Genomic DNA, 24,866 nt, shown 5'->3' with positions numbered 1-24,866 from the left:
CTCCTTAATTAAAGGCAAGCTACGCAAGGCTCAAGGTGTACATGGTTGTAGGTGTACATATAGTTCAAGGCAACTTTGGTCAAAAATTCTACCCCTAGTTTGTCACCTAATCAATTTGAAAAATTGTGTCAAAGTTTATCTATAAATAGAGAATGAAGAATTTACTAAAAAAAAAAAAAATAGAGAATAAAGAGAAACCTTGTAGGATCAAACAAACATTTGAGAGAATTCTTGTTAGAAGAGAGAAATAGAGCTCGACCACGTTGGTGAGAGAGGAATCCTCCAAGTGAGAGATAAATTATTGTATTCTATCCTTAATGGATGAAGTATTTGTGTACTCGGTGAATTCAGAATATAGTGATATTTCTTTCATTTCTCTTTATACACTTTATTTCCTTTCTTTGATATTTCACTCTCTCATATTACCTATCAATTTCATAATATGTTATCAACACAATAGTTTCTACTATCTAAGATAAGGTTGAAAAATTTCCACTCAAAAAAGTAATTTGTATCTACATTTGGTAGATTTTCATTTGTGGGTGCTTTTATCAATCTCTAATTCTTGCTTCTTTTCCCTTTTCTGCTTCGGGCAAGGCTGTTGTAGCCTTGAATTTATGTTCTAACTATGAGATGGTTGGTGTGTAAGCATTGTCATGGAATTTCTTGATGTGAAATGCAATATGAATGCGACACCCTTTTCTCTTTGTTATGTTTCAGCCAAGAGGCCACATATATATATGTATTTTGTATATACTCAATAAAGTACCATGGCTGATTGGGGCCTGCTGGCTACGTTAAGTTTTGTTGTGTTTTGCATTGATGAATTGAAACTACAGCCTATGAAATGTGTTGCATGAACTAAAGCATACTATGGTTGAAACTTGAAAGACAACTACGTATGAGTATGTAACCGTGGGCTTATGTTCCTTGCTGTTACAGCCTTGATTCATCCCCCTAATGTGTGAATTTTCAATTTTAAATGTTGATATATGATGTATTTGGATGAATATATGTTTAAATGGAAATTATGGGTGTCTCGCTTTATGTTAGCGAGTTAAAATTTCAGCATATTAACTCCAAAGGTAGCTCAGTTGGCTCCAAGGATTTGTTTGAGTCAGGGGTTCAAACCCTGCCTCAAGCAAATTTTTGAAAAATCTTTGAGGGCTAGAGGACATGTGATTTGTTTATAATTGCACATGTGTGTGGCCTACGAATTGAGCACATGAGCAACCTCGAAGTTATGAGATAGTTATAAAAGCAAACTACTTGAAAAATCTTATTTGGTATTTGAGAAATTATATCATTTTGCTCCTAAAGTAGAAGTGATTGACCATCCATATTATTAATTTAAGGATCTTTATTATGATATGGCAAATATTAAAAAGCCAAATTTTCACATCTTTGAATTGAATGAAAATAATTATAATTTTAGACTTGCTGGTTCAAAAGCATTGCTCAAAGTAAATGTCAAATCTTTGAAAGAATTTAGCCATTTTGAAGGCTATAAGCACAAATAATGATATAATCCTTCAAGGGATGGTAGAAAATCTAACATTGGGTCAAATTATAAAAAAAGTAAAGAAGTCAAACAAAAGTGGCTAAATAAAATAAAATAAAGACAAGCATGAACTTAACGCAGTGATGTCCAATAGGAAGTGTTATAAATAAATATTACCGATCCAATTCAATGGACATTACTGGAGATAACTATCATGAAAAATTGTAGGAACAGTGGCCAAAAGTGCCACTGTTGGAAAAACAAACACCAAAATGCCACGTCAACAGTAAATTTTGCCAAAATGCCACGTGGCATATTTTGCTACACTGTGTAGCGAAATATGTGTGCAAATAATTCGCTACACAGTGTAGCGAAATATGCCCCGTCAGAATGCACAGAACCAAAAATGCCACGTGTCAGACAGGGAGAATTCGCTACACTGTGTAGCGAAATTCTCCCTGTCTGACACGTGGCATTTTTTGTTCTGACGTGGCATATTTCGCTACACCGTGTAGCGAATTATTTGCACACATATTTCGCTACACAGTGTAGCGAAATATGACACGTGGCATTTTGGCAAAATTTAATGTTGGCGTGGCATTTTGGTGTTTTTTTTTTCCAACAGTGGCACTTTGGCCACTGTTCCAAAATTGTAATTGTTGCTCCACTTTATTAGCTCCACGAGTAGCTATATGACTCAATTAAGGAGGAGTTATATGCATTGCACTTTTTTTTCATTTACCAAGTTTTTATTCCATTAAATTTTTCTTGAAAAGGTTTTTAATGAGCCAGTCTAAGTTAGCGTATAATAAAAGATTATATATTAATTATGAATATTGTATTCTTTTTCATTCCCTGAGTTTTTTATCCCACTAAATTTTTCTTAACAAAATTTTAACGAGGCATATTCATAAAGTATAGTCATCTAATGAAGAGTGTTGTAAAATATAATTGATAACTTTTTATCGAACCTCATAACATGTGACTCTTTACTATCTCATGGGAGGATTTTTCTCATTAATTAAAGGTAGGCTACACAAGGCTAAGGTGCATATGACTATAGGTTTGCACATAACTCAAGAACACTTTATTCTAAAGTTTTACAGCTAGTTTGTCCCCTAATCAACTAGTCTTTAAAAAACCATGCCAAAATTCATCTATAAATAGAAAATGAAAAGAAGCCTTGTAGGATTAAACAAACATATGAGAAAGTTCCTCTTAAAAGAACGAAATAAAATTTGACCACATAGGTGAGAGAGAAATCCATATAAATTGTTGTAATCTATTATTAATGAATAAAGTATTTGTGTACTTAATAAATTCAAAATATAATGATATTTCCTTCGTTTCTCTTTGTACACTTTATTTCCTTTCTTTCATATCTCACTTTCTCTCATATTACCTATCAATTTCACAACAAATCTAAATTAGTATCGGTTGATATTTCATTCGCATGTACAATAAACTACTGATTTGCTAAAATTCACCTTAGAAGAGCCATGATCTTCCTTTTTTTTAGTGCATGCCACGGTCTTCCTTTTGGTTGTTGCTATTAGTAATTAGTAGCATCTCCAATTATCTATTGTAATTAAATACCATTACGATTCGTACCTTTTATGATATTCTGAACTTGTCAGAGCTCAACAAACTTAATCCAATGAAAAAAAGAAAGATCAAATCTTGGTCTTACTTAAAAAAAAAATAACACTAACTTGAAATTTTGTCTAAAGTACACTCACTCCCTTCTTCAATTACACTAACGTCCAAACTCCAAAGTGTAGAGTTATTAGATAAACCTCCCCTTTCAAACCTTTCAAGACAAGGATGGCGTAGTTTACTCTTCAGAAATCATTAGAAAAGTGATTGGGAGGATTAAGTTTACCCCCACATGAGATACCCTTTATTGACATCCATGCTATACAACCGCATGGTTAAAATATCCACAAAATTGTGAAAATTCAAAAGACACTTAAACAATCAATTATTCTGTATCCTCAGCAATTCTAGATTTATTTAATGTTCGAATTTTCATCCGCAGCCAACTGTTTTTCTTCAGAAAACCATTTCAGTCTAGAAATTCTGCAGCGATTAGGGTTTGGCATGCTTGCTTAAGATGCTAGAAACCTAAATTTCTCAAAATTTGTAAACCATTTGTTCGGTGTATCCAGCCTCCTTGAGTATGCCAGAAAGCTACAGCAAATCAACCATAAAGTGCATCATTACAGAGATCCAGTAAATAAGGTCATGACACGACACAAATTACTTTCATACCTCTCCTTGTGACCAGTCCTTGGCCTTTTCACCAGATACATTTATCATCATCCCAGGGGGTCCACACACCTGAAATGCAGGTGATAACAAAGGTTGGGCATTAACTACAGAACTTTTGTAATGATAATGAAACTTTGCAAAAAAAAAAAAAACACCACCATAATCCATCTCCCTAAACCCTACCAGCAAAAACTGAAAACATTTGCAAAAAATAATATAAAAAGCAGAATTTTTTGCATAAGCCTTTAGATACAGATCATTTGCATGAGCCTTCACAAGTTTAAGTAGAAGTATAACGATCACGTTTAATGGACCATAATTTGCCACAGAAGGAGCTCTTAAGTCTTAATATGTCAAAGAGAAGTTTTGTTAGGACAGAAGGGAAGACAAGGGAAGAATAAAGGGGGTTGGAAGGGAAGACAAAATAGTTAGTTTAGACAGTTAAAACAGTTAAGTCAGTCAGAAGGGATTAGTTAGATTAATAAATAGGGGGAAGGGAGGGTAGGGGGATCGTTCAGGGAACTGTATTTTAAGAGAACCGAGCAAGTGTTCAATCGTGAAACAACAGGTTCTGGAGGTGCCTTACCAATCAATATATGGGTGATTTCAACCATATGATAATATGGATGCTTAATGCTCTATAAGAAAAAGAAAAGTAGAGCATCTTTTAATATCCCTGGAGGTTCATGTTGGTTAAATACGTCAGCAAGGACAATAAAAGAAGAGCACCGTTAATGTTATTTAGGTTTTACTTGCGAAAGCATAACTTACAAGTATAAGAGTATCATCACTAGGACCGGGTAAGCCTTTCACAACCATATCCTTTGATATGTAACCTGCCCCTCCTTTCCAATTTTTTGTTGGACTATCTACAGTGTAGAATATCTGCAAATTTTGTTTTAAAAAAAGGTTTTTTTAATCTATCAATAAATATGACAAATTGACTAACAATAGTAACTTCACTAAACAAGATTTTACCTTTAAGTTTGGGTGGCTTGTTGCTAGAATGTCAAGCTTCTGTTTAAGCAGTATGTCATCTGGGGACACATTAGCATAAAGCAATGATATCTGTACATGTATAGGGCCACAGTAAGCTGTGATATTCTCATGTTTATCAGAAATAAATTAAAAATATTTATCTTTATATGCATAAACAAAAAGACCTAGTGCATATCCATCAATATGAATCAAGTTCCCCAAACAGTTTCAATAAATGAAAAACAAGATTTGTTCATAACTTATGCATTTGATAATTAAGAGAAGAGTAGAGAAAGACAAGCTATACATTATGAGGAAATGTAATGTAGAGGTTAACCACCTACCTGAGTTTTGTCATCAGGATTCTTCAATATAGCCTCAATTACCTGAAGCATAGGAGTAATTCCTGTGCCGCCAGCAATCTGAGTGGTGCAATAAAAAAGAGAGAGAAAAGAAAAAGAGCTCAAGCAGGTATAGCATGGAAAGCAAAATGAGATATTTTTTACCAAGTTAATGTATTCATACCATTAAATTGAAATTAAACATTTATAAAAAAGTGAGTGCAACAATAAAAAGTATATGTTTGGGAGAGACTGGTGCTGGCCTTTCAAACATACTTTTGGGGAACGAAAGTAACAAATTTCTTCCTTTTCCTTATTCAAAGGCATGTTTGTGACTCTCTACTGGTTACCAAACAAGCTTAATATGTATGTCGATAGATAATTGAAATGATGATAATCCAGATTGAACCCCAGATCCCATCATTGTCAATATCTACCAGTGTGGATAAGCTTACCATGCCAATATGCTTCTTCATATTAGGAGTATATCTGATCTTTTCAATGGGCCTGAAAGAAACAATGCCTTTCTTAAAGAAAGTTTAAGTACGTAAAGTATTCTTCTGATCTTGAATTGTTATTGCAAATGACGTACCCTTTCACTTCAACAACATCACCTGGTTTTAAGCTTGCAAAATGCTGGCTCATTTTTCCTTCAGGATACACCTGCAACAATTTGAAAAGTAAATTACCCAAGTGCCTCTGCAAAATGACCTGCTAGATTATCTACAAGATGAGAAAAGTAATGCCCCCATTATTGGTGACATACCTTGATTAACAAATCAAAATATCCCTTGGATTCTGTATCTGATATAGGAGTATACCTGAAGATTGAGACACAAGAACCCTCCCAAATTAACCTCTATGAAACATCAATAGTAACTTAGTAAGCAAAATATTATTAGTATATAAAACGTGATATTGACATTGAGCAGCAATTTTTAGTATTTTAATCTTCTCTGACCTTCCCAGGATCACACCTTCTCCCTCCACCAAATGTAAATAATAATGGTAGTAATAATTGCAATCCTTCAGTTGTATACATGAACTAAAGCCAAATACAGATTGTATATCCAGTAGCTTTTCGGATGTGTCTAGGGGAAGCATTGTGCAGAAACAACTCCTAGGCGTTCCTAACCTTCCCCCTCAGAAGTAACTGAACCAACACATTTTGTTACTTTTGCTGGAATTTACTTCTGGGCTAATCTTTTTTCGAGTGATTTTACAACACTAGCCCTACTTATTATTGTTAAATAATACTATATTATAACTTTTCTAAATTTCTATTTCTGTTTTAGTAATTGAGTAACTTCATCTAACACTATTCAAACGAAACTCGTTCTTACAAAATTACTTTTAGATAAACAATCCAAACAAAATTTATTCTTTCAAAAGTTTTTTTTTTTTTTAAATAATTCTCCTCAAGAGCAATTCCACACTACTTATCCAAATAAACACCATGATTCCATCAGAAAATTTTGAAAGTTGAGGTTTAAGGGACCAACTGCCCAACTAAATTCTAATACTACAGAGGGCTGAGCTTGCACTCTTCAAGGCCTCTTATAGAATGTCATCTACTCTTACCAACAAAGAATATAACATTATCACTGAAACCTAGAAATCTTGTCTGCAAAAGCATAACTGAACCCTTCACCAGGTACTGTAATACATAGTGCATATATGTTGCCCTTCTATTGTCTACACTCTACCGGCTAGTAAGAAAAAAAATGCCTGTCATGCCCGTAAAGGTTAATGGAAAGGTACGAGTGTGACACAATACTTTGAGAAATCTTCACATTATGAGCATTACATTATTCTAAGATAAGTAGTGTTTCCAATAAAGAGTCCCTCTGAGGTTAAATATGCCCCTCATTTCAAAGGGAACCAGAAAAGAAATACGGGAAGGAAAGAGTAACATGACAAAGAAATAGAGCAAAGGAAAATGTACTCAAGAAAAGGCGAATGTAGCTGTCTAACTAATAAGGTAGAAAACAAAGTATATGGTACCCTCCAATCTCAATTTATCTAATCTATTTATAGCTAAACGAATTTCTCATGTCGGTAGCATATGTGGAAAAAATGCCTGCCATCTGAATGACTTTCATAGACATGCATCACCACCAACATCAATGCTAGGGTTAAGAGGGACCCTAACAAGCATTCTGAAAAGCTTTATTGATTAATCATACTAAGGCTATCAGTGACAGATAGAAAAGTAAGTATAGTGAAAAAGAAAATGAAACCTACAATTTAAGAAAATGATATTTAATATAGAACAATCATGAAGATTTTAGACTGAAGATGGCCTGGTTGCAGGATCAGGTGCCAGAATAAAGAAAGATTTGGAGATGAAGTACAATCATTGTCTCAAAAGGGAAAACTTACGGACGTATAACAAATTTTGGTTTTCCTTCAGCATCTTCTCCAAATGGAGCCCTGCAGTTATATAGATGCTTTGAGTCCACATCGTTGTGAAACAAAACTCAAATTTATATGATACCAATAGCAAAACCATATGAATTGTCGATAATCTATCACACCTTGTGAGAATGCAAGAAGCAACATCCAAACCCAACTTCTGAGTGGGATCAAATGAAAACCTGGTGTACAGTCACAGAGGAAGAAACATAGTTACAGAAATACAAGATTAAACCTGTTAAGGCATTTGCACACATACAAATCTATGAAGCACCGACTCCGATACGGCGTTTTCGATACGTTCTTGATACGACCGTTAATTCGTTGATACGATACGTATCGGATACGTTGGAAAAAAAAATTCATGAGTATCGGTGCTTCATTGATACAAATATGCAATTAAAGTAGTATTGAGAAAATTTAGTTGATTTAACTATTTGATAATGAATACGTCCAACAATGATGATTCCACATCTTATCTGATATGATCTCTGAATTAGCAGTTTATGCTTCAATTGTAGTGCACATTATGATACATGCATTTTTTTACAAATGAATTTCTTAGAAAACTAAAGTAACAAAAAATTTAGAGTGGACGTGATATGGAACACAGCTTCATTACTGATATTTGATAGATAGAGTATAAACACCATTAATACAATTTATAATTAATCAGATAAGATAATTTAGACTTAAAATTAAGGATTTTGAATGAAATTTAAGACTAAAATGTTTATCTTAATTGCTTCTCTCATCTCATGGAAATCATGCCCAGACTTCTCCTAGAAAGCAAGAACATTGATTTAAGAATATAGCATGGTAAGTTGAGGACTACAAAGACTCTGCCATCCACAGCATCATTTTAGCTCCAACACACACCAGACACTTTTATTTATTGAAGAACTGAGTATTGACTATAGTTTGGAACAGTGTATTGTGTATGCATTCAGCTCCACAGAGGGTATGAGGTACATCTCTTAGCTAAGTTTGCATGCAGGGTTAGAATTAACTGTTTCTCTGGCAAAATACATACCCACATTTCACTCCATGAGGGTAACATGACATGAACAACTTGTTAAAAGATGAACCAACGAAGTTAAAGGAGAAAGCAAAAGAAATACAACATCACATGAATACAGAGTATTACATTTAACATGATATGATGAGGTATTTAAACGTATGCCCATTCATGATTTGTCCTATAGGATATACCTGAATAAATGGGTATTGTGACTAACCCTGGCAGTGTCTTGCAACTTAAATTCGACCCATTTCTCCGGAACAAGTGCTGAAAATACCCCCAACGAAAAAAAAAAACTTAGTCATGCATTGGAAATGGAAGGAAATCATAAATCACAATGCAAGGTATGAAACAATAATTCATATTTATAGGGAGAAAAATATATTTGCAATGCAACAATAATTCATCTCTAAAGTACAATCCAAAACCTTCAACGCTGCTCATCACAACTCTCAAGATTAGATAGGTCACACCATTATTTTATATCCACAGAGGTCAGTCACATACAATGATATTCATGCCAACCCAGGAACGATACTCACCAATATTTTTACTTTCCTCTTCTACTTGTTGCGAATGAACCTGCAAACAGTCAACACGACAACTTGATTTACTCCATACACATTCATTACAAAAAAAAATTGAATTAACACATAAGACGAGCACAACACAAAAAAGGCATAAAAGAAAGAAAGAAAGAAAGAAATGATCTTGGTAAATAAAATAAGAAGTTTGAAGGAAAAGTTAAAAAGGGATTCCCAAATGAGTAGATAAAAGTCAAAGCCCTGAAAATAAAATTGGTGGTGAAGAAAAAGAACAGTTACCAGGTTGGGAGAGGAACAGTAGTAAAGGTAGGAGACTCCGCCGGAAATGGCGGCAATAGCAGTAAAGGGTAACCGGAAATTAGTGTAAGAGGACTTGGATTGGCCACTGAATGATGCGATCGGAGTGGCCCTAACAACCCTCCTCAAGAAAGCTGCCATTTCAGTTCAGAAATGGGGATACTGGTGAAGGAAGGCACAGATTCCACAACCTTAGCAACCAGGGTTTAAGTTTAAGCCCAATCTCACTTCCAGAACTGATTGATGACGACTTCTTCAAATATTAAACGACCAGTCGTTGCCTCTCTTTTTTTTTTTTATATATAAATAAGATGGATTTGATGTTTGTCGTTTAAATGATACGCACAAATTATGTCATTTTAAAAGAGAGAGATATACATGAGGAATGAAAATTATGGAAGAGAAAGAGATTGATTTTTTTTAAATTTAAATTTTAAATAAAAAATATTATTATATGTCTATCTTTTTTTTAAAATGATATAACTTTATGTCATTTAATATGACAAATACTTTTTTCAAATAAGATTTTAATCCCCATCATTTTTACTGATTTAACTTTTGATATAGGGTACAGTTATATTGATAAAAAAAAAAATTATAAACTTACCGGTCAAAACATTTAGTTTGTAATGTAATATATTTGATAAAGGAAAATATTTTTATTATGTCGTAGGAAAGTAGTTATTTCATGTTGTAGAAATAAATTAGTTATTTGATAATGGGAAATACTTTTTCCAAATAAGATTTTAATCCCTATCACTTTTACTGATTTAACTTTTGATATAGAGTACAGTTATATTGATAAGAAAAAAAATTACAAACTTACCGGTCAAAACATTTAGTTTGTAATGTAATATTTGTTAAAGGGAAATACTTTTATTATGTTGTAGGAAAATAGTTATTTTATGTTGTAGAAATAAAATTACAAGCGGAATGAGAAAAGAGAGAGAAAAATAGTGGAACCCATCTCTCTTTTGTGTGTATAAGAAAATTATTTATCTTATATAAAATGAGATAAATATAACCCTTGATATAATACATGAAGTGTGTGTTTTTGGATGTTAGAGAATCCTCTCTTTACCCAATGGGTGCAGCTCAGTTGGTAATTTGGCGCTGAGTTAGTGGGGTTGGATATGTGTTCGATTCCCGCTGAATGCATTCTTGTGGAGGGGCTGAACCTTTAGCCATCATTGTTCCCCCGCACTCCAGATTAGTCTCATAGCCGACTCAAAGAGTCGAAACTCGTGGGGATACCGGAGGGAGCCAACTCATCTCAAAGAAATAATTAAGGTTGGGTAACTCCAAAAAAAAAAAAAAATCATCTCTTGCTTTTTACTGTTAAAGTATCCGTTATTATATTTTTGTATATTTAGTTTTTATTCATTAAGATATCAGTTTTTATTTTTTATATAAAAAAGTTTATATAATTTTTTAATTTTAATATGATTTCTAAGAGACTAAAGTTCAAATAAATAAAAATATGAAAACTGATATCTTCGAAAAAAAATTGTAAGGATCAAAATATAAATTAATACAAATTTAAGAAACCAAAACAGTATTTAAAATTTTATCATTGAAGCATTTTGAAGGTGGGAAATCAATTTTATAAATGAATACAAACTGATATCAATGATTAGGATTTATTGGTCAAATTTATTAATTAATTAGTAACTCGCAGTAAAATTCAATAAATTTTAACTGTTGATTTATTAAAATCAACGGTTAGAATCTAAAATGACACAAAATTATATCTTTTAAAAAGATAAATATTTTAAAAAAATAAAAATACTAGTAGTTAAAGACAAAAGAACCAATTTGTACAAAGTGATTCGGTTACATGAAATGATTAGATTATTAAATTAGTTCAGAAAATATGATTTTTTTTTTAACGCAGTTCGATTCATTTCTTAATTCGGTTCAGTTGTTTTTAATTTTTTTCATACTCCCGTAGTTTTCATAATGCAACGTGTCGATGTTGGGCCCTAAGTCAGTTAGTAGCCCAAAACATAAATAGTAAATTTATCCTTTAAAAAGATAAATATTTAAAAAAAATAAAATAAATACTAGTAGTTAAAGACAAAAGAACCAATTTGTACAAAGTGTTTCGGTTACATGAAATGATTAGATTATTAAATTAGTTCAGAAAATATGATTTTTTTTAACACGATTCGATTCATTTCTTAATTCGGTTTAGTTGTTTTTAATTTTTTTCATACTCCCGAAGTTTTCATAATGCAACGTGTCGATGTTGGGCCCTAAGTCAGTTAGTAGCCCAAAACATAAATAGTAAATTTATCCTTTAAAAAGATAAATATTTAAAAAAATAAAATAAATACTAGTAGTTAAAGACAAAAGAACCAATTTGTACAAAGTGTTTCGGTTACATGAAATGATTAGATTATTAAATTAGTTCAGAAAATATGATATTTTTTTTTAACGCAGTTCGATTCATTTCTTAATTCGGTTCAGTTGATTTTAATTTTTTTTCATATTCCCGAAGTTTTCATAATGCAACGTGTCAATGTTGGGCCCTAAGTCAGTTAGTAGCCCAAAACATAATTAGTAAATTGATGACTCTGGTTTTATTATCTCCTTCATGATACCTAGTTATTATTCTGTCTTTGTCAATTATTGCATAATTTTCTTTCCATGTTGATATTTAGGGATATAATGACCCATTAGACAATGTATTTTGGCCACGATCACTTGGATATTTTTTCACTCCTAACCAACCTCGTACACTGTTCACATCCTTTTCGAAAAAGAAAGCAGTAGATCCTTCGTAAATCTTTGGTACTACTGTTGTACCTAGATTCAGTGTATCTCATCAATAACAGCAATACACATCAGAGGAGAGAAAAAAAATTTGACAGAAAAAAAAATTAACTGACATATAATATTTTCATTGATGAAATGTACTGAATCTTAGGTACAGCAGTAGTACCAAAAATTTATTCCCTACAAAGTGTCAAGTGGACTTACTTAGTCAAAAGAGTAATTAAGTTAGCAAGTCCTAGGTGAGGTGACGTCTGCCTCTGTCGCACACACATATTTAAGTGAACCACACATACCAGTGTATCTTAAATTTTGATGGACTTAATGAAGCTAAAAAAACTTACGTCTTGAATAATTTATCGAAATAAACTTTTGTTTTGAAATATTTTTAATTAAGATATTCATTAATCGATCCAAACCAATTGAAATTGTGGTAATCGAATTGAAAAATCGAAAATCAAAAAAAATCACACATTTTAATTGGATTAAATCGATTTTCAATTTGATTTGTGAAATCGATCCAATCCAAATTGATCTAATCTATAGTTGCTTTAGAATCTACATTCAGTACTGGAGTAGAATTCTTAACAACTACAGGAGTTCTCGTACTCCAAAGACAGTTAAAGTATTAATTTGTATATAAAATTGGTTCTTGTCAACTTCTTTTTCCAATGATGTAGGAGAGCTTATAGAAGAATGTGTAAAGATAGAGATAGATAGTTTACTTTATTCTACTTGTATATTTTTTTTAATTTTATGTTATCTTTTTATTTTTCTAATTATTAAGTTGCTAAAATTATTTTTATTATAATTATTTCAAATATTTCTCCAAATACAGAAGTTGATAATGATTCTGGTGTGAATTTTGATTAAAACTTGATGATGTAAGTTGCTATTTTTTAATTTCAATTGTTCATGTATTTATTTTAAATTTGTTGTTACTTGAACCCTCTCTTAATCTTTTATTTTCATGAAAGTTGTTCTCTTGCTGGTTGTTTTGAAGATCACAAAGTGAGCATTGAGCAAGCTCAAAGAATGAAGCATGGAAGAGAAAGATGGTGTCTTGGAATCTTATTGTTTTGTAGACAGTTGTTTGTAACTTTGTATGACTTCATTTTGATATAATTAATAATTTGTATGACTAAAATTTTAGGCTATTTAAAAAAAATCCAAATCGAATAGATAATTAAATAATCAAACCAAAAGAATTGGATAAAATAATTTTTGCTTCAAAACCGATCTAATTCAGATCGCGAACACCCTTAATATAACTATAATTTAGAATTGATTAAATCTTAACATGAATCATTTCTTTTAAGGGAAAATGAATATAATTTTTAATGAACTATAAAAAAGAGTATTTTTTTAATTCTAAACGCATATATTTATTTGTCAAGATTGTAAGCTAGTAATTAGTAGTGGGGAGTGGGGAGAACCATTGAGCACACGACAAATAGTTCTTTACTTCAACTTGAAAATAACAAAAAGATGTTTGTAGCGCATATGAAATAAACTAATAAGGGATGATCGGCACATGAACTCGATTTTCCAAGGATCTCATCAAACACTGGTCACAAACATACGTGTCAAACATTCATTGCTTTCAATGTCGCTGTAGAAAGAAACGAAGTATCTAATAATTCAGTACGACAAACGACAAGTGATGATGACATATCATTTGTAGCCAAAGATTATATAAGTTCACCCTAGTTTTTATTCATGGACAATTACATCGCATTCACTAATCTTCTGAACGGTAGAGAATGATGAAGCCTTAGCCCTTAGACAAAATCAATACTAATATTATAATACAAATGACAAAGTGGGACAATTATGCAACCACTCAAAGACAATTTTGACAATTATGTCAATTCCCAAGCACCACCACAAGAGAAGCTTAAATTTGACACAGGCTATATGAGGCCTAGGCAGTGTTTGAGGATCATGTTGTTACTAACCTACCTTTTTGGATTTTACGTGGTATAATCTATGATAAAAGTGACACCTTATATTTTGATGTTGTGGTACTGTTTCTATCTAAGTTACTTATTTGAACTACTACCCTTTAAAGTTGGAGATCCTGTTTTGGGGAATCTGGCATAGAAAACGATTTCAACTTGTGCTCTTGCAGACTTGGCTTTAAATCTGTTCTGAACCAATATCCATGAAAGACCCGGCAAGTCCTGGATTTTAGTGCTGTGACTGTGACAAAACTTCCGTGGGCACTTGTCAACCTTTAACGGGTGGAGTATGATATGATAGGAAAGAAGAACATATTACATATATACATAGATGTATGTAATTCATGACTCATTCGGGAAGAGAGAAAAAAATCTTACAGAAACTTGGTTAATAGAGATGCTAGAAGGTGGCCTACTGATATCCTTACAGACACTAAATCACTGTCCATTTCTAAAGGGCAATGCCTTTAGAAAGAGTACTCAGACTCAGAGCAAAGCAAGACCAAATTCAAGTACAGCTTTGCTGTTATCTTCAGTTCTCCTTAGTGAAGAGAATGGAAACTATGCTGAACTTGGTACTTCCCTCATGAGATCTCAGAGCTCTGCTTGTCTGCTAAGCCAACCAAACAGCAACACCGTTGGTGTCATAGGAGGGGTATCAATTCTATCAACTTTGGTTTTCTTGGAAAAACTAGCTTGTTGGGGCTCAAGAAATGGTAAAGAATGCCCGCCTTTTGTTGTTCGAAGTGATTGTGTTAAGCAAAGTGCTTTCATTACATAGTCCCCTTGGTTCTGTAAGGAGTAGAAGTGCTCATATCGAATTGAATCAGGAACTGGTGATTGAGAATTTGCGGTGTAAAAGGAACTTTCTTCAGCAGTCTGGAGCTCGGGGTTTTGTCATGCCTTGCCATCTTTCACATGCATGGCATAGTGAAATTTCTAAGGATGTTTCCCTACCTTTTCTTCATGTTGGTGATTGCGTGGCCATGGAACTCAAGAACGCTAAGCTGAAGCCAATTCATGCTGCAAGTAGTGTGCGGATTGGACTGCTGACCATGGATTCAATTTTTGTAGCTAGATATTACAAGGAGAAGCTTCAAAGTCAGGTACTCCTGATGTTTCTTTTCTTTTCCTTTTTTCTTCTTCTCATGTTAATCAGTGATCCAAATTGCAAACATATAGCAATTTCAATATTGTTGAATATGTAGTATATAGAGTAACCTATACTGTATGGAGAAAAGTCCCACGTCGTCTAACTCTCATGTATATCCTATTTTACTCAATTATATAATAGTGCATCTCATTTAAAGCATGCAGTTTACTCATATGTTTTCGTTTCTCTCTTATTTAACATGGTATAAGAGCCTAACAAGAAACAAACTCTGATTCGTGCCAACCCGATGGACCTATTGCTTGCCAATGATAAAAAATAAATTTCTCGAAAACTGTGTCATCCTCTCTGTTTCTGGTATTTATTCCATAAACGTCCCTACAACATTATTTTTAGTTGCAACCATTCAACGTCTCCAGTCATCGTCGGCCACTTTTCCAGCGAATGTCCACCTCCAACTGCCGTCAACCACCGTGTTGGAGCATTTTTCTTGTTAGTTTTCATGTGAGCCACCCATTAATTGGACCGCCATCTCATGACAGTGCTATCTATACCGGTCCACCCCCCTCTCAACGGAGCAAGGACACGCTCACACGCACCAAACAAAGTAGCGACGCCATCTCACCATTAGCACATGCGTGGGACGTCTGTTCCTTTTACGACTTAGCCAAACTTGGTCGTTGTCTTCCCCTAATTCTTCATTTATTCCCTTTGGGTTGATCAGAGCTTGTTTCGAGGTACATGCTATTGCCCGCACACGTTTTTGGTTTTCCAGTACTCGTTCGTTGTCTTTACCGGTTACCCATGATTGACTCTCACTAGTCACTCTAGTAACATGTTCCCTGATGTTCAAGAGCCCGAGGTGACTATTTTTAGCAATTATGTTCATGCTTCGTTTTGCGTGCACAAATTGGATGGTTCTAATTATAACTCTTAGGCATCTGACATTAAACTTTGGCTCGGGGGACAAGATTACAGTGATCATCTCATCACCACTGCTGAATTTGTAACTGCTGCATTGCGTCCTAGGTGGAAGAAGATTGATTCCTCCGCACTTGTCTCCAAGGGATCTAGTCCGCAAACCTTCCAAGGGTCGTCCTCATTGTACTTATTATAACAAGCCAGATCATACTGTTGATCAGTGTTGGGACCTTCATGGAGGCCCTCCTCGCTCGGTTTAGGTTTTCTCTTGATTCTCACTCATCTGTTGCACAACCTCTAACTATTTTCACCGACTTCATGAAATGGTATGCGGAGCATCACGTCCCCGGTTCCATTGACTCTGTTGCACATACGGGTAATTCCTTTGCTGGTCTCACTCAGTCGCAATCTCTTGGTCCTTGGGTTCTCAACTCTAGTGCACTTGATCATATTTCTGGTAATAAGTCTATATTTACTTCTCTTTCTACATCTGGTTCCCTGCCCAATATCACTATGGCTAATGGTTCATTGGTTCAATCCCATGGGATTGACACAGTTCAACTTTTTCCCTCTCTATCTATTGATAATATGCTTTATATCCCTAATTCTTCTTTTAACCTCATTTCCATTAGCCAATTAACTCATTCTATTGATTGAACTATTTCCTTCATTAAAAACTCTGTGATTTTGCAAGACTGGAGCTCGGGGAGGATGACTGGCGCCAGATTTGAGTTCATCTGTCTTTATCAGCTTTCCACCTCATCCCAAGTCTGCCCTGCGGTGGATTCATCCAAGCCTTGGTAAATTTCAAAATATGGTACCGTGTTTCTCTAAGCTTATCATGTGAGTTATGTCAGTTAGAAAAACACATTCGTAGTTCGTTTCCCAATCGAGACAGTTGTCGGTCTTCCTTTCCATGTGCTTTAGTTCATTCAGATGTTTAGGGTCCTAGTCGTACAATATCCACTATAGGGTTTAGGTACTTTGTTATTTTTATTAATGACTATTCCAGATGTACATGGTTATTCTTAATAAAAACCGGTTTGAATTGTTTTTCATTTTTCACCAATTCTTCAATGAAATATTTACTCAATTTGTTGTTTCCTTTCGCATGTTTCTAATGATAATGTCCATGAATATTTATCTCATCAATTTCAAACTTTCTTTGCATCTCATGGCATCGTTCACCAGACATCTTGTTCTCACACCCCTCAACATTATAGGGGTGTTGAATGCAAAAACCGTCACCTCATGGAAACCATTTGTGCCTTTTTACTACATGGTCATGTCCCATTCCAATTTTGGGGAAATGTTGCCCTCATAACATGCTATCTCATTAATCGTATGCTCTCACTTGTCCTTAATAATCAGGTATCTCACTCTATCTTATTTCCTCATCAACCGCTACACCAATTGACCCCTCACATTTTTTGTTCTACTTGTTTTGTTCATGATCTTAGTCCTGTTCGTGATAAATTATCTTCCAAGTCCCATAAATGTTTTTTTGGGGTATCCTTGCTCACAAAAAGATTATCGTTGTTACTCTCCCAGTCTTCGTTGGTACTTTATCTCTGCCAATGTTACCTTATTTGAGTTTGTGCCATTTTGTGGCTCCACCTCCTTTCCTAGTGACCCTGTCCAGACACCGTTACCACCTGTTCAGATTGAGTATACCCCTCCACCTGCAGATGACCCTACACCAGATCCGCCTATGCCCCAGGAAATTGACACTGTTGATACTGAAGTTCCTACAGACTCACCTCTATCGTCATCTCCACCTACGGCTCTGGTCCCACCCTCTAACATTGACCTACCCATTGCTTTCTGTAAAGGTACTCGTAACTCTCATCTGCCACCCAGGTACTTGGTTAATATGAGATATCATCGTTTTTTTTCATAACATTTTGCTTGCCTATCCTCTTTGTCTTCTATAACTATTCCTAAGATAACAGGTGAAACGTTATTAGATCCCGGATGAAGACAATCTATGCTTGATGAAATGTGCACTTCAGAGTAGTAGTACCTGGGGTTTGGTTCCTCTTCCCTCTGGGAAATCTATTGTTGGTTGCAGGTCAATTTTAACTATCAAGGTTGGTCCTGATGGTCAGGTGGATCATCTCAAGGCTCGACTGGTGACCAAAGGATACACTCAGGTGTTTGATCTGGATTATGGGGACATATTCTCCCCTGTGGCAAAAATGACATTGGTTTGCCTTTTTCTGAGTATGGTTGCTATCATTGACCTCTCTATCAGTTGGATATTAAAAACACTTTCCTATATGGAGATCTTGCGAAAGAAGTCTGTATGGAGCAACCTCCAGGGGTTGGTTCTCAGGGACAGTCTGGTTTGGTTTGCAGCCTTCGCAATTCTCTATATGGTCTCAAACAATCTCCTAGTGCTTGGTTTGGGAGATTTAGCACTGTTATTAAACAATTTGGTTTGACTCAGAGCGAAGCTGACCACTCACTGTTCTATCGCCACTTAGTTTCAGGATCCATTTATTTAGTGGTGTATGTTGACGATATTGTCATTATAGGTAATGACCATCATGGCATTACTCAAGTAAAACAACATCTTAGCCACCATTTTCAGACAAAGGATCTTGGTAAACTTCGATATTTCTTAGGTATAGAAGTAACTTAATCCAAGGATGGCATTGTGATATCCCAGAGGAAGTATGCTATGGATATTCTCGAGGAAAAACCTCTGTTGAATGCAAAGCCAGTTGACACTCCTATGAATCCAAAAGTCAAGCTTCTAGGGGGAGCCGTTCTTTGATCCAAAAAGGTATAGAAGATTAGTTGGGAAACTAAACTACCTCATAGTCACTAGACCGGATATTTCATTTGCAATTAATGTAGTGAGTTAGTTTCTTAACTCTCCTTGTGAAGATCACTGGAATACAATAATTCGTATTCTCAAGTACATCAAGTCAGCTCCAAGGAAAGGTCTCTTCTACGGGGAAACTTCTACGGGGACAAAGGTCATACTAAAGATGTGAGATACTCAGATGCTAATTGGGCAGGTTTTCCTATTGATAGGAGATCCACCTCTGGATACTGTGTGTTTATTGGAGATAACATACTCTCCTGGAAAAGCAAGAAGCATAGCATGGTTGCCAAATCGAGTGCTGAAACTGAGTATTGCTCTATGGCCACAGCCACGTGTGAACTTATCTGGCTAAAACAACTACTCAAGGAGTTGAAGTTTGGTTACAGTGAGGCAACTACTCTCATTTGCAACAATCAAGTTGTCTTGCATATTGCCTCTAATCTAGTATTTCATGAAAGAACTAAGCACATTAAAATATATTGTCATTTCATCAGGGAGAAGGTCTTATCAGGGGAGATCGTTACACAATTTGTCAACTCAAATGATCAACTAGCAGATATCTTTACTAAGTCCTTGCAAGGTCCTCGAATAGATTACATATGTAACAAGTTTGGAGCTTAAGATTTATTATTTATATGCTCCAGTTTGAGAGAGAGTGTTGAATATATCGTATATAGAGTAACCTAGTGTATGAGAAAAAGTCTCACATCGTCTAATTCTCATGTATATCCTCTTTTACTCAGTTATATAATAGTACCTTCGTTGTTCATCTAAAGCATGCAGTTTACTCATATGTTTCTCATTTCTCTCTCATTTAACAAATACTATTCTTTTGGTTTCATGACATTAGCGTGTATCAGCTTGAATTCAGTTTTCTATGTGTATATGGTGGTAAAATTAAAATGCAGGGATTTGAAGTGGTGTTGCTAGACAAAGCAACCGAAGAACACATACTCGTTCCTGCAATGGAGGCATTGTATAGAAAGGACATAGAAGGCGCAAGGAATTTACTGAGAATAGCAATCCATGTTCTTTTGGTAAGGGAAGTGAACGTGGTGATTCTGGCATCTGATGATTTGCTGGGGGTTTTCCCTCACAATGATCCTATTCTCAGGAAGTGTATAGACCCCATGGATGCTTTGGCCAGGTCAACTATACATTGGGCAGAAACAACAGCCATCATACATGAGAAATGTTAGTATTCCCTTCTTCCAAAAGCCTAGCATAAAGATTGGAGTATTTCTGTGAAAAAAACAGCTCCATGTAGACAGAATTTCTCCTTTGCCGGTGCACCTTCCTTTGATAGAAGAATAAAAAGAGAATTTGCTGTGTAGTTTGGTGAGAATAAGATCATTTGCAAGGTAAAGCAAGAAACAAAAATGTAACCATAACAGAAAGCAGACGGTCTTCTACTAATATTAATAAGTTCATTGATGATATAGAATATTTGGTGTACATGAAAAAAAATAATGCAAATTTAGAAGTCGAGCTGTCTAATTCAAGGAGTGCAGAATGATACATAACACTAATAAGATAAGCTTTATTTTCAAAGCTGCTAATTTCAGCCACTCCTAACAATTTGTCATAGAACCGATAGGTTGTTTTGAATTGCATTCAATACCATTTACTACATTTTGATCTGAGAAGGCCCAAGAGGAAATAAGGTGATGGGCTATTGCGAAGGGTCCTGGAACAAGTATTGGAGCATTTTCACCACTTTCCACGTTGAAATCTGCAGCCAAGCTCCGATTCTTTTCCTCTCCCTTACACATTTTTTCTACCTTTGCTGCTGCAGTTCTTTGGGCTTTCTTGTAGTTAGCAAAAGTCAATGCTTTTCTTACATCTTCTCTACTGTACCACTGAGCATCTAGATAAACAAGTTGCTGAATCAGTTGTTGACAGATCCAATCAACAAAAGCAAATGAAATGGGAGAATGCAGTGTGGGGAGGAAGCAAATGCTTTATGATGTTAAATCATTGCATTATTTTATTTTTTTCATAAAAACATGTCATAAAAAAGGAGTAGATTGCAAATGGGAGTGAAGGAAAACAAAAAACAGTCTTTAATTTCCTAAGGCTTCATCTACTACTATCTATCTTCCCCGCTCTTTTTGTCAATGTTTCCACAAACAAAAGAAAAGCTCAACTCAACAGTGTTTTCTGATTTATCGCAAAACACAATTTCTCATGATATCTGACCAAAAACTTGCTGCATATCATTTCATAATATTGAAGCAAACACCTTGCAAAAGAAAAAAAAATAAAAAATCATATGGATATGTACATAACTCAAAGGAAAATACTTGCATACACCATGTGTATGCACATGGTACAGCTGAGATTATGCCATACAAGTCTGACACCTGTACAGCCGAGAATTGAGGCACTCCACAGACATACACACGTTATACGTAAGTCTGTCTCACTCACAAATAGGTTTTTACAAGTTAACTAACCACTTGAAGTCATGCATAAAAATAAAGGAAAATATGGAAGCATCCGGGGGTTAATAACTAAATTCAATTATACAAGGGAGGTTACTGTACCTTCTAACTCTTTCTTGTCCACAGTTATTTCAAGGGATTTTGCATATGCAAAGAACCCAACCATCAGCTGGTATGGAATGCTACTTGGTCCAACTAGAAACAAAGACAATTGAAATGGTGTTATTAATAGACGAAAAAAGGGAGAAATATATTTATAATTTCGATGAGAAAAATAGTAAAACACACATAATTATGTTAATTGATCATTGCATTAGATTATGTTAACTTGTACTTAACTGTTTCTGAAGGTTGCCTACATATGAGAAAAATTATAAGTTTCAAATAGAGTTAACATATTCGAGATGTTAGCTCTGATTTGAGTTAGCTTGAACATGACCAAACCACCACAGAACTGCAAGTGATTAATATGAAGAAAATAATTTATTCACATCCTCCAATAGCCACATGCAACTAAGCAGAAAGTAAGGGGAAAAAAAGATTGACGGAAGTTCTGCTGATAATAACTGAGATGTAAATGAGTTGAGCTATTCGAAAATAATTTGAGCATTAAATGCTTAATCAAGTTCATTTGTTTAACTAAACTGTTAGAGATGTTATTATAAAACCATGATGTGTCTTTACCTAATAGTCTAAGCTTTTCGGATAGTTGGTTTATAACATTGTATCAGAGCTTCTACAATCATGTGGTCTAGAATTCGATCCTTATCGTCCCCATTCTTTGGATTTTTGTGTCAGGATACGTATTAGAAACAATTTAGGCTTGATTTGTAAATCAGTCAAGTTCAAAGTTTATAAATAATATTTTCTATCAGGCAGTTATAATCTCACTAGTTATAAACTAGTGAGTGGTTTATAAGTTTATAAATAATTCGATCCTTATCGTCCCTATTCTTTGAACTCGCTAGTCGAATTTAATTGGGAAGTGATTTTTTTTTTAGGCAGTTATAAACTCAGAAGTCAGAACCTCAAATGTCTCTCATATGCAAACAAAAGAGAAACAAAAAAATCAAAAAAGAAAAAAGTTAAATTATCATCAACTAATGTAGCATAAGTTATACCAGGCCATGGCTGAGAACTGTGATATACAACTTCTCCAACTTCAATACCAGTCTCTTCCCATGTTTCTCTTCTTACAGCTTCCTCCAAGCTTTCACCTGGCTAAATGCAACAAGGGGATACAAACTAATAGAATTTTTATATGTATGGAGAAAGCATCAAAACTAAAACAACGAAGAAATCATCCCAGCAAAAAATGGATTCTTAAGCCGCTAAAACCAGGCTTTATTGGCATCTCTTTTCCTTCTAAGGAGAAGGTTGAACTTTTCACAGATCAAAATCTACAGTATTTTTGTCTGCCAGCACCGACAATACTTACCAATTAAAAGATCGAAAGGAAGTCCAAGAATTTCAGATCACATAAATGGGAGTTTTCTAGGATCACAAACAGAAAAAATGTCATTTTAGAAAAAGAAATACCATGGCCATTGCCTAATATCGGTCACAAATTCAAATGTGTTACTTCTCTAATTAGTCATTTAATGCTAGATAACGGGAATAAGGTATGCAGTTTCATGCTATAACCATAAAACCTTTTTGAGTCACAACAAAAATGAAAAGGTCTTATAAAATGGGTCAAGACATGCACCTCTGTGAAACCTGACAAGCAGCTCCACAATCGAGGTAGAAGCATCGATCGTTTACTCAAAAGGGCACGGTCGTTCTCCCTATCAATTACTAGCATAATAACCACCTGCATAAGATCATATGACTACAAAACACTTGAGCAAAACACTTGATGATCATCCATTTATCTAATCAACACTTAGAACAGAAGACAACAAACCGGGTCAACACGTGGATAGATCCTCTTTTTGCATGAATCATTTGAACATTGCTTCCGTCTCCCAGCTTCCATTGGGACTGTTTTCTCTCCACAATGTCCACAAAATCGTGAACTATTATGCCATCCTAGCAGCACCTTTGCCTGGCCAAAACCAGTAATTAGGAAGTTGCAATGACATTCCCTCCTTATCAGTATCATAGACTAAACTAAAGCATGATTATTTTATTGCATAATTGCAGGAAGCTTCAACAAAACTTTAGTATTTAACACCAACGAATCTGATGGATTCACTAGCAATAACAAAACTACTTGAATTTATCATGTTACAAAATAACTTACATGACCAGCAATAGCCAAGTTTCCCATTGCTTGCAAATCCTCCCAGTTGGTAGCTACCATGAGCGTTCTGAGCTCAACAAAACAGAACTCCATGTTGCTACTCAATTCAGGTGCCATGGCAGAAACATCGATTGCCCAGTAAACGGTGTCGTCTTCAGCACTCGAACCCAGATACACCAAAGAGTCTCCACTCAACTGGGCACCAGAATTTTCCAAGATACCCCTGAGATCGTCCAAACCGATCCAACCCAGATGCCAAATCGGCGGCGAGTCGCCGAGCCCGGCCGTGGAAGAGGCTAAGGGATTTCCATTTCTGAAAAGAAGCACCTTGAAATTCGGGGAAGACGAGGAACGAGTGTTGTCGAGAATTCGGGCGTTAAGGGCTTCAAGAGCTGCTGAAGGTGAAAAGGGATCACCGGATATTGGGAATTTGGACAGTAGAGGGTTGCCGGCGAAGGCATGAAACTGCAAGTTAATGGACATGGTGGCGGTGGTGGTGGAAGCCTTATGTTGGAAGCAAGCTCTTATTAGAGACAGGGTTTGTTTGGTTTCGGACTCTGTTACAGACAGACACAGAATTTGGAAAAGTTTGCAGAGGAAGAAGGAAGAGTGTAGGTGAGTTTTGACTTTTAATAAATGGTCAATGATGAGACAAAAGGTAGCTGATCATTGGTCATTGAACAGTGTTCATGGTTTTGACACGCGTCTCGATTGTGAATTTTAGTTTTAGGTCCCACTAAATATCTTCTTATATTTTATTTTATTTTTTTCGTTTTGCATACTTTTCGAGGGCTTTGCCATCTGACTACTTTTCTATGAACAACACCGTTCTTGTTGTTTGATTGATTACTTACATACGATATTCATGACTATATTGCCACATAACCTACGAAAAGTGATAAGAAATACCTACTACTTCGAATTTCATACGACAATGGACGTGCTCTTGCGATCAAAAGGAAAATAATGTTAAATGTATATATTATTTTTTGATTTTATAAGAGTTATGTTTTAGGAAAAGTGATTGTGTCATGTTACTGAGATTCGTTCTGTGTGCCTTAGTTTTTTTTTTTTTTTCTTCAAAAAATGCGGGTCCCACAAATATTGTGTGTGTAGAAAGTTTTACCATATCATGTTAAAAGACAAACGAAAATCCCATTATTTTATAGGGTTCCATTTTTCTTGTGGTGTTGAAAAAAATGACTTC

The 24,866-nt window shown here is 34.9% G+C and overlaps 2 protein-coding genes and 1 pseudogene across 2 annotated transcripts; 1 reads left to right on the top strand and 2 right to left on the bottom strand.

Moving 5' to 3' along the window:
• Nucleotides 1-3,219: 3,219 nt before the first annotated feature.
• LOC133291086 (NADH-cytochrome b5 reductase-like protein) lies at nt 3,220-9,587 on the bottom strand. The gene is made up of 13 exons (XM_061489268.1): nt 9,352-9,587; nt 9,070-9,109; nt 8,719-8,794; nt 7,629-7,688; nt 7,474-7,524; nt 5,858-5,912; nt 5,684-5,754; nt 5,547-5,598; nt 5,095-5,172; nt 4,751-4,840; nt 4,544-4,657; nt 3,773-3,841; nt 3,220-3,691 (listed from the first exon to the last, which is right to left on the bottom strand). The coding sequence occupies exons 1-13, from the start codon at nt 9,508-9,510 to the stop codon at nt 3,635-3,637; spliced, it is 972 nt and encodes a 323-aa protein (XP_061345252.1). The 5' UTR covers nt 9,511-9,587; the 3' UTR covers nt 3,220-3,634.
• A 4,915-nt stretch (nt 9,588-14,502) lies between these two features.
• On the top strand, nt 14,503-20,185 carry LOC133291069 (uncharacterized; annotated as a pseudogene).
• Nucleotides 20,186-20,377: 192 nt separating this feature from the next.
• LOC133291082 (nudix hydrolase 19, chloroplastic) lies at nt 20,378-24,244 on the bottom strand. The gene is made up of 6 exons (XM_061489264.1): nt 23,660-24,244; nt 23,321-23,461; nt 23,123-23,227; nt 22,536-22,635; nt 21,517-21,609; nt 20,378-20,837 (listed from the first exon to the last, which is right to left on the bottom strand). The coding sequence occupies exons 1-6, from the start codon at nt 24,140-24,142 to the stop codon at nt 20,542-20,544; spliced, it is 1,218 nt and encodes a 405-aa protein (XP_061345248.1). The 5' UTR covers nt 24,143-24,244; the 3' UTR covers nt 20,378-20,541.
• Between the last annotated feature and the right edge of the window lie 622 nt (nt 24,245-24,866).

Source organism: Gastrolobium bilobum, unplaced genomic scaffold (assembly GCF_033153095.1).
Source record: "Gastrolobium bilobum isolate Gb01-03AN ecotype WA unplaced genomic scaffold, APGP_CSIRO_Gbil_v1 utg829, whole genome shotgun sequence".
Classification (NCBI taxonomy): Eukaryota; Viridiplantae; Streptophyta; class Magnoliopsida; order Fabales; family Fabaceae; genus Gastrolobium; species Gastrolobium bilobum.
The sequence above is the reverse complement of the archived record's forward strand: the minus strand, read 5'-3'. Positions and strand labels throughout refer to the sequence as shown.

What these genes read in the sequence shown, in the direction of transcription:
- LOC133291086 (XM_061489268.1), bottom strand. Translation starts at nt 9,510, where the DNA reads ATGGCAGCTTTCTTGAGGAGGGTTGTTAGGGCCACTCCGATCGCATCA. An exon ending in CCAAAATTTGTTATACGTCC is followed by an intron (nt 5,913 to 7,473) that starts GTAAGTTTTCCC and finishes CTCAATCTTCAG; the next exon opens with GTATACTCCTATATCAGATA. An exon ending in AGGACTGGTCACAAGGAGAG is followed by an intron (nt 3,692 to 3,772) that starts GTATGAAAGTAA and finishes GATTTGCTGTAG; the next exon opens with CTTTCTGGCATACTCAAGGA.
- LOC133291082 (XM_061489264.1), bottom strand. Translation starts at nt 24,142, where the DNA reads ATGTCCATTAACTTGCAGTTTCATGCCTTCGCCGGCAACCCTCTACTG. An exon ending in ACTTGGCTATTGCTGGTCAT is followed by an intron (nt 23,462 to 23,659) that starts GTAAGTTATTTT and finishes GGTTTTGGCCAG; the next exon opens with GCAAAGGTGCTGCTAGGATG. An exon ending in GGACAAGAAAGAGTTAGAAG is followed by an intron (nt 20,838 to 21,516) that starts GTACAGTAACCT and finishes TTGTTTATCTAG; the next exon opens with ATGCTCAGTGGTACAGTAGA.